The sequence below is a fragment of the Sinocyclocheilus rhinocerous genome, unplaced genomic scaffold (assembly GCF_001515625.1).
Source record: "Sinocyclocheilus rhinocerous isolate Xijiao unplaced genomic scaffold, SAMN03320098_v1.1 scaffold166, whole genome shotgun sequence".
In the NCBI taxonomy this organism is placed as follows: domain Eukaryota; kingdom Metazoa; phylum Chordata; class Actinopteri; order Cypriniformes; family Cyprinidae; genus Sinocyclocheilus; species Sinocyclocheilus rhinocerous.
Window position 1 is genome coordinate 1310541 of NW_015633186.1, and position 13388 is coordinate 1323928.

Below are 13388 nucleotides of genomic sequence, written 5' to 3' on the forward strand. Positions count from 1 at the left end.
CGCGAGGTCCTGCGAAAGACACAAGAAGGGGCTGTTCACACAGAATACGTTTATGAATTCCACTGTGCTGCTTTTCAGTTGTTTTCTGTGTAAAAAATGCAATAGATGGGCATGTTTCAACATAGCATTCTAAAAACACAGTGTTTAAGTTAAAAGAACTTCAACTTTAGACTTTGTGGGGGGGAGGGGGGGTTCCATCAGGGGCCATTCACACAGAATGGGGTTTTGCATTGAAAAACATGCATAGTAATTAGTGGAATGGAAAACAGCAAGATCTTGGTGTTTTTTTTAAGTTGAACTTCTTTTAACTTGAGCGCTGCATTTTTAGAATACAGTGTCTTGCATGAGATGCTGCAAAAGACATGAGATGCAAGCACAACAGTCAAAACGCTTTCTGTGTGAACAGCCCTTTACACTGCCTTGGCTCTTGTGTTTTTAAACACAAAAAAACATTCTGAAAGAATGGTTCTTAAATGGTTTACACTGGAAGCTTCAAAGCAAATGTTTCGATCCATTTGTACTGTTGTATAAAGTAGAACAACCACAAGGCATACTGTACGTCAGAAATAGAACTGACGTTTTTTAACGTTTAAAAAAAACGGATGTCCGTTTATTGTTGTCTTTCATTTTTTGTACTGTAAATCATTTTTAGTTTTAAATTTAAGTGGCTTTGTGTATAAACTGTATGCACCACTTATATATTCTACATTATCTACTTTTTATCATAAATATTTTGTCCGTCACTCCATCCTAAGCCTATTAATATATATTCACATATATGCTGATATGCCTCTCCACAGCTCTGCTGTCATATTGTTTGTTGCTAACTTGCTATATGTAAATGTTTGATCCACCTATATCCCATTAAGATGAACTAATCAAAGGAATTTTCCTGGTTAAACAGTCTGATGTGATTGTGACTCTGGGCTGTTTTCAGATAAGTGTCACGTGTGGAAGGGTAATTCAGCTGCAGGGAGCAAAGAGTAATATTAGTGGGGGTTGTTTCATTTGAACTGATAAAGTCAGTGACATGATTTAAATTGAACAAGACATAAAAACACACATGCCCTGTGCTGAGAAGTCGGGTGTTTCAGCACTCCCCATTTTTATTGTAAAAAGATGATCTATAATTAGATTTAATTCATACTTTCAAACAGCTGCAAAGATTGCACATAGCTGATTTAGAGCAGCTTATCACAAATGAAATCCCTGGCTCAATAAATCACTATCCCGTTATATAGAGAGTGTCTGGGGTAATTTTTCTATATCAGCTATATTCAGAGCTAGGTCATCTAAGGACAAATAAAATACAAAAATGTAATATAAAATGCACATCGCCAGATCCTGGCATGTTGGTCCAGCGTGAAATCCAACGACATCTATGTGAAAGTCATAATTGCAATGTGGCATGGTCTCAGTCGACATGAAACAAAAGTTTATAGTATTTTCTTCCATATTGCAACATATGTCCGAGTTAAATGTTTCTGAACAAACAAACAAAAAAAATGTAGGGTGGGACTCGATTTTGTCCACTGGGAATTGACTGGATCATTATTGTTTGTTAATTGCTGAGATCTTAATGAACGCTTGTATGTTTAAATTAATTTTATGAGTACACATGAATTATATGCATAAAAAATGATGTGCACTGATAAATCATTTATAATAAAAACTGCATTATTTCATAAATAAGGATACTGAATTTTTATTTCACGGTGGCTTCAATTACAGCAGTGTGCGAAAAGTAGATTTTTGTGCATGAAATAGCATTCATTTAAAAAGGTTCCTGATATTCATGTTTGTCATTTGTGTTTGCGGCAAAACATTTGCTTTTTTAAATATAAATTCATGAGATGATAAAGATGTGAGCGCATGTGGGAATGAGAATATAGCCTTATATGCTGGATTTATTGCAAGACTTGGGATTGTACAGGTTGTTTTTCTTTGAGTAAACGACATATTAATAAATATATTTATATAAATAAATATAAACATTAATACAAAATGAGCAAGTACAAAATGACATAGCCAATGTCATGTAAACAAAACAGTACCTTGATATTTAATGCCTGGACATTGTCTGAAATTCCAGAAAGCTGCCCTGCTTTGTGCCTGACAGGCCTCACCTGCCTTGCAAATACAGTACAAAGTGGACATAATGGACATGTTGTACTGGTTGCTTTTGGGTGGCACCCTGACATGCACTGGCTGGACTCTCTGTCTGCTTTAAGACACTCTAACATTTCCCCAGTACCAGTCCTTCAGCTGTTATAACATCATCATCTCTTTAGAAAGAACTTAACGGAGAGTCCAGCAGCTAGGAGCACTAGCATAGTTGCCAGAGCCAGACCGCGGCGCAGCACTAACACACTCAATGGCAGCTGCACCCTCACTGTAGCAACTAGCACTTCAGTCTCCTCATTTACTAGCCCATCCATATCTGTGGCATTAATCGCATCACAGCCCTCAATATATCCGCCGTCCTCTTGCGCACCTGTCAAGAAAATGACCCTTATTAGCATGCCTCATTAAATAAAATCAGACTTCTTGAGTTGTTAGTGTCACAACAAACATATTACCATCATCCACCCCTCTCGTCAGTACACCAGCCCTGATCTGTGCCTGGAAAGTGGAAAGTTCATCAGTAGATCAGTGAAAAGTTTCACTTAAGTGCACTGTAAAAGGACTAAATCAACTTTTAATGGAAGGAAATCCTATATTCCTCACCTCTTCAGAGGCTTTCTTCCAGTTCAGTTTGAAAAGAAGGACAATGAGGAACACCGACTGAAGGAAGACGGAAATTAACAGACCAGTCCACAGACCTTGAGAAGATTAGAGGAATGGATTACATAGAATGCAAGACAGAGTGAAACAGAAAAAAAATTACATATTAATATTAAATATCATTATAAAATATATCAAATGCTATTTTTGATGTGTATTTGTATTTTAATTTAAATTAGAAATATTATCAAATATAATGTACTATTATTAGTTGTTTTTCTTTTACATGTAATATTAATAAATATATGAAATCATATAAACATGTTTTAAATTGTATTTCTAATGTATATTTAATATTAATTATAAATATTAAATACATATTTTTATTTTTATTGTGTATGTGTATTATTTTTATTATATACACACAGTTTATTAATATTAAGATAAAAAGAAATTCTGAATTCATTAATTACCTATAATATATAAGCATACTAATAATAAAGATACATTGTATTTAACAGTAAAAAAAAATTACAATATTTAACTAATAATGCAATATGTAACTGATAGAAAATATATATTTATTTTCATTTATTACATTATATATATGCCTCACCAAAAATTCCCCATTTCGCAGCAAACATCAGGGATATTCCAATAGGACAGCCAACAGCATAATATCCAACAAGGTTGCAGACTGCCCCAATCTTCTGCTTGGCCAGACCTTTCACTATACTGCCACTTGCTGCCTGGTTGGTTTGAAGGAAGAAATAATAATTCATATTTTCTCCCCAGATGACTCTATGCAGTGTAGTTTCAGATGTGTTTGATTGTCAGTATTGTCAGTACTAATGAGGGCTGTGAGTGCTCTAACACAACTCTGCTAATGACTTACCGCAGTGGCGTCAAGAAGATGGAAAGGAGCGAATAAAACCATTACCGTGGCAACCCTCATTGTGATGTCTCTGTGAGAGGAAGGAAAGAAAACATTTGCCCCAATATTAGTCTTGTTTTTCTCAAAATGCTGTTTTCAAAAGTATCAGTTTCAATTTTGTGGCTTTAAATGATTTTATTTCTTTTTCAAAGCAGGTTAATTTTATGTTAATTATAGATGCAAAATATATTGTTATGAATTAAAAAATGTATACTGTAAATTACTAACTTTTTGTTTGTATCTGTACTAATGATTTTGAACAACAAAGATTTTGAAATGCCTTAAATACATAAAGTTCATATTTAAAGTACTACATGAGCAAAGTTCATTCTGGAGTTGCCACTTAAGGTGCACAGTGTCATTCACACAAACACCAAACACCATCATGGTAACACACATGAAACTGAAATAATGCAATAAACATTCATTAACAACATTAGGGGTAACGCACAACCCTAATATACAAAACTGATAAGAAAAAACTAAAAAGAAACATAGTTATTTCAACAAAAAAACATCAAATTTGAAATGTAACGCAGGGAATTCTGGGAATGTCAATTTACGGTTATTCACTGTAAATTATACGGTCTTTTTCACTTCCAAATACGGTATATTACCGTAAAATTAATGTCCAATACATGTAATGTCCAATACAGTTTTTCACCGTATATAGTAGGGGAATTTACCGTTAACCATTTAACAGGATTTTACTGTAGCATTTTTACAGTATTTTACCGTTAAATTCACGGTCATTTTTTACAGTGTACCAGTGATATTAGGAGAAACGTACAGAGATAATGATGAAAAATAGTTATGAAGCAAATGTTTTTAACTAAGGAAGAACACTCACTTGTCATTTGTGAAGATATAAGCAATTACATTCCTTGAAGAACCAAAGACAGTTGCCAAAACCACTGCAACAGAGACTGAAAATAAAATACAATAAAATATTTTCCACATTTCCATAAGAATATTAGCATGGTATAAAAATAATTTACAGTACTAGCTAGTGATGTATACAGGCATAAAGTAATGATTTGTGTAAGAAGAATCTTTGTTCTTTCTTAGTATTACCTGCACAAATAATAGAGAGTTTGGCAGAGAGCTTGGCTTGAGCAACATCTCCTGCTCCCATGGCATTGCCCACCCTCACATTGCCAGCTACACTGAACCCTATAGGGAACTGAACACAAGCCACTGACTTTAAGTGTTCATGCAACCTTGAAATAAAACACTTTCACACTAATAAATATATACCATATATGCGATATTTGCCAGTCCATACACAACTGACTGAGCTCCGAGCTCCACCTCACTTATCAAACCTGCCATAAAAAAAAAAAAAGGTCAGGAACAGGGTTCATTTTGAGTCAAATCTGAATTAAAAGGGATGCAGAATTGCAATTAAATTTTGAATTTCAAAAAGTAGAATTAAATTTAAATCATACATCAAAAATATGCAAAAAATGCCGCTGCAGTATAAAGTCCATAAATCGGTGCTTTTTGGATGTAGGATTTCTAAATTCATCAAAAAACAAATCACTCCAAGGCACTAGAAATTATGGTAAAAATTTAAAAAGCCTTTATTCACATGACTTTACATTAAAAATAACTCACAAGTGCACCGACGCATTGTAGCTAACACGCCTTCATTAGGGTGTCACCCATAATTTCAAGTGCCTTGGGGTGATTCCTTTTTTGATCAATTTAAATCACATTCATACATAAATTTGTTTGCTGTAAGAATAGTTTTAAAAATAAATTTTATATTATATCAATTTTATGTAGTTTCTGTCAAACGATTAATCGCGATTAATCACATCCAAAATAAAAGTTTTGTTTACATAATATATGTGTGTATACTACTGTGTATATTTATTATGTATATATACATACAAACACATGCATGTGTATATTTAAGAAAAATATGTTATGTTTATATTTTAAATATATTTATATATAATATAAAATATAAGAATATGAATATATAAATGTATAAACGTAAATATTTTCAAAATATATATTGTATGTGTGTGTATTTATATATACATAATCAATATACACAGTACACATACATATATAATGTAAACAAAAACTTTTATTTTGGATGCGATTAATCGCGATTAATCGTGTGACAGCACTCATTTTATGTTATCATACACATAAACAGTCATATTATCAAAAACATTTTAAAATACTAATAATCAAAGAAAATACATTTTCATATTTTTTTAAAGGCTTATTATTTGCATTTTTGCCTTTTATTACGATAGGACAGATCAGAACTGACAGGAAGTGAGCGCCCGTAGCGCAACGGCGCTGTATGTCGACGCGCTGCCCACAAGGCTATCGGTGCTGACGTACATTTACATATTTTAAAAGTCTTTTATTTCTGTCCTTTTTATGTTAGGTTTAAAATGATATACTTTATATAAGAACACTTCATTTTCCAGAAATGTTCCCCAAAGTCATAAAAAATGCAATAAATACATATTAAAGTCATAATTGCTCAAAATTAATAATGTATTTATGTTTTGCGAGCTAATTAAATAATGTAATTCTTGCTGTCATTCCAATTCAACATCCTGTGAGTTGTGGTCTATTCAACTCCAATATCAACTCTAATAATACTAAACAAATGACTAGACATATTCTCTAAAAATGTTGTATAACAGTTTGACAAGTGTGCACTCTAACCTGACAGCAGTCCTCCAATCTCATAAGTCCACCACTCTGCACACATCATGAGCATACTTGGAATGGCCAGATGGATGAATGAGTCCCACTCCTGCAAACAGTCCATCGACCAACCTATACAGCAATAAAGAAATGCTTTAATGTATCTGTCAACTGGATCAGCTTGCAGTGACTGTTGCATACAAACACATGGAGAGAGGTCATATAATAACAGATTTCTCACCAACTTACCAGGCCAGGTATCCTTATGAAGACCCGTGCATCGGATGTAGATAAACAATATGATCGCCAAACTGTACTGTGAGATTGTATTAGCAGCTGCTGATCCACTGCAGATGAAATACACATGGTTGGTAAGTTCTCTAGTTACTTTCTGTGGCGTAGTTTAACAGTAAATATTATGGAAACTCACGGAACACCCATGTCCAGGACAAAGAGGAAGATATAGTTGATTAAAGCATTTAGGAGATTTGCCACTACTCCGGTAATGACCAGGGGCCAAATAATTCCCTGTAATGAGAGATTTCATTAAATTTCACATTCATGCTTTCACAGAGCATTACATTTTAATGTCTTTCTCATACCTGATTCTGTAGATATTTTGCTTCAATAATGAACACAAAAGCAGCCTGAGACAAAAATAACAGTGTTATTTTTCTACACTGAGAGCCCTAAATACTTTAAAAGATGTACCTGGTCATGAAAAATCATATTTTAGTCACAAAATCTATGAAGTAACAACCATTAGACCAAAAAGGAGAGCCTTTCTTTTAAGCATTTTAGTACATTTGAGACGTGACAAAATATAAATATATCATATATATAAATATAAATAATGTGTAACATTGAAGTGGGGATCACTTTTCTAGATAATGAAAGTACATACCGGAAGACCAGGCAAAAAAATGTTCACATACAGCTGAGATACTCTGAAACAGAATAGCAGTTCTGAGGTTATGTTGTAGCCTGTTTCTTCCTTAATAACTAATTTCTGTTGAGCACATGAATATGTTCCATAAAGCTATTATTGAAGGATGTTATTGCATGGATTAATTCTTGTTTTATTTCAGGGTCAGTATGTGCCGATCTGCTAATTACAATCTTGAATAGTGCTCACCTGGCAACCTCTGGGCTTTGCCCTACAAGCAGTAATATTGACTCTGTATTGATAAGAAAAGCACAGCATGGCAAACATGCGAGCAGCAGAATTAAAATTGCTTTCTGAGTTATAACACCAACTAGATGTAAGTTACCAGCTCCAAAAGCCTGCAAAAGACAGTGTAACAATGTAAAAAACAAAAATAAAAAGGTTATATTTGTTTATATGTGAATGAACAGGAAAACTCATTTCTACCTGAGAAATAAGTGTGTCACATGCTGTGGACAAGCCATAACCAATACCAATACCCATAACACTGATGACCTGTAGGTGAAAACACAATGGACACTCATTAATCGCTTACATTTAAAAAATATATATTTAAAATTACTTTACACATATCAATTAAAGAGGAGATAAATATATAAAACTCACAGCTGTGGCAAGAGTCACACCATCAAGCTCTACCTTTCCCAGGTGCCCACAGAACACAGTGCTTACAAAAATAATTAAATAGTCGAAAAGATAGGACAAAAACTATGAGAAGAAACAACAGAGACATGGGTCACATGGGTGACATGGTCGGTGAATAATAAAGGTTTAGCAGCATGCCAAAACGATACTACTTCCATTTATTTGCTATTTTGCAATTGGTTGCAGGTAGTAGGAAGCAGAAATTCTCATACCAGAGAACATACTAGATCAAATAAAATATAAAATAAATAGGGCTGTCAGTCGATTCAAATTTGTAATCTAATTAATTACATGATGTTTCGATTAATTAATCTAATTAATCGCAAAATAAATTTGACTGTGAAAATACCCACAAACGATTATTTCAAGCTATTTTTGTGTTAAATGAGAAAGTATCAAGTAGACGTTACAAATTGTAGCTTTAGAAAGAAATATTTGACTTGATTCAACATAAAATGTATTATACATAAACATTTAGGCTGCAACGGCCTAACATAAACTATGGAACATAAAAGAAGATTATTTGAGAAACACATCAGTAACCTCTATTTTTTGTTCATACAATGAAAGTCATTGGTAAGTAAAACAGCTTTGTTACCAACAGTCTTCAAACCTTCTTTTATGTTCCACAAAAGAAAGGTCTGAAACGACATGAGGCTGAGTAAATGATGACAGAATTTTTTTTAAAAATGGGTGAGCTATCCCTTTAATGTTTTTATTTTTGTTATTATGATTATTTTTTAATGAAGTGATACTCTAAATAACAAACTAAATCTGCCAGCAGGTGGCAGTAAATGTCTTTATGAGTCTTTCATTCGATTCGTTCAAACGGCTGATTCATTCATGTCCTGCATCTTCAATAAACAAGCTACAGGTAGTCCAAAATGCAGAAACACCTCTGTGTTGCTCGGAGACGCACAACAGTTCTGCTGTGGCTTTAAAGATAATATGTTCTCTGCAAAATTGAGCAAAAACACATAATATTGTGTTTAAAATATAACACAATATTAACTTCTTATTTACTGAACTGTTGTATAAAATCACATTTAAGCTTGTGATATTCAGGACAAAATCAGCTCCTGTGATATTGATCTTGCTGCTAGTGGGATATCTATATAAATATGAGACAAAACTCATACAGGGGCATTTTTCTGCACCAATATCTTGAATTTTAGGGCATAACTGCATTTATGAAGTTGTTGCCCTGCATCATATTTGTCAACAGTCAATATGAAATATAAGATGCTGTACAGGTCTGTGGGCGGGGAGCCAGTGCGTTAACTGCGTTAAAATATTGTAATCGCGTTATTTTTTCATAACTAATTAATTAAGTTAACGCGTTAAACTGACAGCCCTAAAAATAAAATAAAAACGTTTTGACCAGCAGGCGTCACCAGCCTGTGAAACACTGAATCATTGCCAGCATTTGCTTGAACTGGAAAGTGGAAAGCTTCGTGTCTCCCATCTCAGGAAGTTTCTAATAATCTTGAACATCTTGCTTAGCTGGTTCAGGTGTGTATTAGGGAACTAAACTCCGATTGATGGATTGGACACCTCTGACATAACTAAACAGGGCTCAAGAAGACACACTTCACATTTATAGATGATAAACTGATGTACTGTACAAAATTAAATACTGGTTAAAAATAATAATGCTCATAGAACAATTCTAACATTGATAAGTTAAGCGATTAAACCATACAGTTAAATGTGATTTAGATTTAAAATAAAACAAACAAACGAGGATGTAGCTAGCCTACTGTACTTACCACAGGCAGAGCTAGAGAGCACAAGTTTACAATTTCTCTTGTAAAGTGCACAGGTAAAAAACTAAAACATCTCAAGCACCCTTGACATCTGGATGTGTTTTCTGGTTCGTTCATCCTGACAAATGGTTTGATATATCAGATATAGAGCTATATCTGATTCAGAACCTGGAACACGCGCCTTTAGAAAGCTGTTCTTATCTCTGTAGTTCTGAATATAAAGTTCGACAGTTTACTTTTGGTGGTCACAATAAATGAGTCACAGTTCAAGTCCAATCCAGCTGACGTCGGGTGGGCGGATCGATCTTGAAATATTAATTATTGTTGATACTGTTGTATGGCGACAGGCGAGAGGAACGATCCTCACATAATAATATCGATACTTCTTAAACTAGTGGTTTCAGTATTTGTTTATCACCCAGATTGATGCATATCGTAAGGTTTGAAGTGAAAAGTAGAAAAGCAGGTTTGTTTGACAGGAACCACTTCTGCTCATGTCAACACGCGCAGAAATACTGAAACACACAAAGAGCAGTCAGTCACACACACCAACAGAAAAGTTAGAGGTAGAACACAGGGTTTGTGGCAGAGCTCACATCGTGTAGGCTACACGTTTCAATGTGCACCCAAGTGTAAATAAATGTATTATTATAATAGCTTGTAATATAAAAGCAAATGTGTCCTTCAGACATTCCTAAGTTTGCCAGGAAAACGATAAGAGACTCTTGTTTTGGGACAGTCCTCAAAGCATTTGCTTGCTGTATCTTTCGATATCCAGTAAAGTATTAAATCCCATGAAGTCTTGAACACTATCGTCATAATGGCAAAAATGAAATTTGATATTTCTAATCGGTTGCTATGTTCAGCCAAACACTGCTTTGACACTGCTACTGCTGCTACAGTTCCTAATGTCGCCAACTGGTGGCGTTATTTGTTCTAAAATTCTAAGAGTTTGAATACTTTTTGTTTTTTGTTCCAGTAAAGATTTCACAGTGTTGATTTATGTTCTATATAAGCACATACCTTGACTACATGTAGGTATTGACTACGAAAAAGGATATTGGGCATTTCCACTATTGTTCAGGGAAAAACTGTTTTGATCTTAGCAGTGGATGTTGTCACAATGGAACCTGACATTGAATAGCTTATAATATTTAGCTTATTAAATAGTTTATAATATTGAGCTTATTATAGTTTTATTACAGTCATTTAAGCTTTAAAACTTTTATGAAACAAACAATTAATTAAACAACAAAATTAAACAAAGGACGGTTTTAGGACAGCGCTAACTACAACAATATATATATATAAGTCAGTTTAACGCGTTAACTTAATTAATTAGTTATGAAAAAATAACGCGATTAAAATATTTTAACGCTGTTAACGCACTGGCCCCCGCCCAGACTTGTACGTCATCTTACAGTCCATACAGTTGACTGTTGACAAATGCAGGACAACAACTCCATAAATGCAGTTATGCCCTAAAAATTAAGCCTAAACATTTAAAGGGGTCATATGATGCGATTTCAATTTTTCCTTTCTCTTTAGAGTGTTACAAGCTCTTGGTGCATAAAGAAGATCTGTAAAGTTGCAAAGACTAAAGTCTCAAAACCAAAGAGATATTCTTTATAAAAGTTAAGAGTCAGCCACACCTACCTAAAACGGCTCGTTCGAACACGCCCCCACATAGCTACGTCACGATGTGGGAAGATTTGCATAACACCGCCCAAATGTTCACGCAAAGAAAGAAGGCGTAACTTTTATTCTCGCTGTAGTATTGTTGATGCTGCAGCATATATATATATATATATATAAATGTTTAATTTTAATTAATTAATTAAGAAGAAACCTCTGCTATAGAAAATTTGACCTTTTCCCTCAAAACCTTATAGAGGCTAGTACATTGGCCCTTATGGTAACCTCCCTTTGTGACCCAGTCTCCACCACAGTATATACTTCTTTGTGACACTAATACTGGCTAAATGTAAATTAATTATCTTTTTATCCAACATTATTTTCCAGAAAGAGTTAACCATAAGAGTTAAAGAGAGAATAAAAGTTAACCATATTCACTTAGTTCAGCAAAAGGTCTTATACAAGAATAACTTCCAAGCGAAAATGAATTTTTTTCTTACTATTTTTTGGGCTCTCATATGTATACAGCCAAATTGGAGACTGAGGTATATGCGCTTTTGGTTCAGATGGATAATGAGTGGGTGTTGAAGTTGCCGAAAAGCAGAAAAGGGCACTGTAATTATATCTGTTCCTTCCCTCAAAGATCTAAGATCATAGTGATCACAGTGTCACTGCACACCCAACCGCTTGTTAGCTGCTTACTTGTTAGGCCTATAACAATTTAATTTTTTAAATAGAAAACAGGCATTCTGTGGTGAATGGCAGACCTTTTTTTCTGTAATTCAATTTTATCGCTTTGTTTCATGCCAAAGATTTTAATTTGTGTGTGACTATGTATTTTTAAGAACGATTTCTTTGTTTGGCACACTTCCCTCTTACTGCTGCCCATTTGGCATCATGCATGTGATCTAAACCTAACCAAAATTGCAGCATTCCTCTGTAGTTGTTGCAACAATTGTAAGAAATTATCATGAGGTTTTAACCTGGTCATACCTCAGCAATTGAGGATTACTATGCACTATGGGGTTGCTGTGTGGCTGCTGACTGGAGACTATAAACACATGGTTGTGAAGTCTAGTCTTTTGTCTCCACAAGATCGTGAACTATCATTAATCCAGTGCTTCTGACCTCGGCAGGTTTATGAAATCATCAGGTGGATTTGCAGTGGTGCAGTGCTGTCTCCCCTTAGGATTTAGCTTGACCTTAGAGATTTTCATTGAGAGTCACAGTCACAACCAGTAAAACATTGACTTTTAAAGTCTTCACCAAGAGCTTACTGATTTCACCGCTTTCCACCCTTTTTGTGTGGAACCCCCTGCTTTCTTTTGACATTAATTGTAAGCGTACATCATGTCCCTGCTTGAGTCCAGAGCTTTCCCACACTTTCTTTTCAAAGAAAGGAGACTCAGCCCAGCTAACAACTTTTGGTACCCAGAACATTTTGGTTATAAAATAAAACCGTAAAAATAACCATAGAGAATGTTCTGTATATGTTCTCTTTAGGTTGTCACAAAACAAAACTCCCTGAAATGTTCCAACAAATATAATTTTTGGTTACAAAAATCTACAGAAAACATTCCTAGAATGTTATTATTTGGATCCCAAAATAACCAGCTGGGTACAGTACGCACTGATTGGAGAATTGAGGAAGCATGTATGTACACAGAATATTGAAGTTGCATATTTACCAACTGTAAACTCTGTTAAATGACAACAACATAGAGAGATTACTATAGTCTGATTGCAAAAAAAAAAAAGAAATCCTAGAATGTTATTATTTAGTTTCTAAAATATCCAAGCGGGAACTATATGCCAATGTTAGGAACATTCTGTGTTTTCTGGAAGGAAAGTTAAGAAGAAAAAATATATTGAATTGTCAATCTCGAAGTTTTATTTCTTGTACTGATCCATCATGTGGAAAACTGCTTTTATTGTGCTCCAGGCAAGTTGAAACACTAAGGATTTGACTTTGAACTTTTGGGAAAATCCGTTTGCTTTGTTTTTTTATATTACAGACTGGCATTTTATTTTTAAGTGACAAACGGTATTTCTGGTTCTG

At 34.2% G+C, this 13388-nt stretch overlaps 1 protein-coding gene across 1 annotated transcript; it reads right to left on the reverse strand.

Moving 5' to 3' along the window:
- Positions 1-1724: 1724 nt before the first annotated feature.
- On the reverse strand, positions 1725-9922 carry slc47a3 (solute carrier family 47 member 3). Its single transcript, XM_016557137.1, has 17 exons — positions 9698-9922; positions 7890-7991; positions 7710-7778; positions 7473-7621; positions 7242-7284; positions 6940-6984; positions 6768-6865; positions 6587-6684; positions 6356-6469; positions 4916-4983; positions 4733-4841; positions 4509-4584; positions 3620-3689; positions 3341-3473; positions 2728-2822; positions 2580-2622; positions 1725-2494 (listed from the first exon to the last, which is right to left on the reverse strand). Exons 1-17 carry the CDS (start codon positions 9809-9811, stop codon positions 2280-2282), a joined length of 1641 nt encoding a protein of 546 aa, XP_016412623.1. The 5' UTR covers positions 9812-9922; the 3' UTR covers positions 1725-2279.
- Between the last annotated feature and the right edge of the window lie 3466 nt (positions 9923-13388).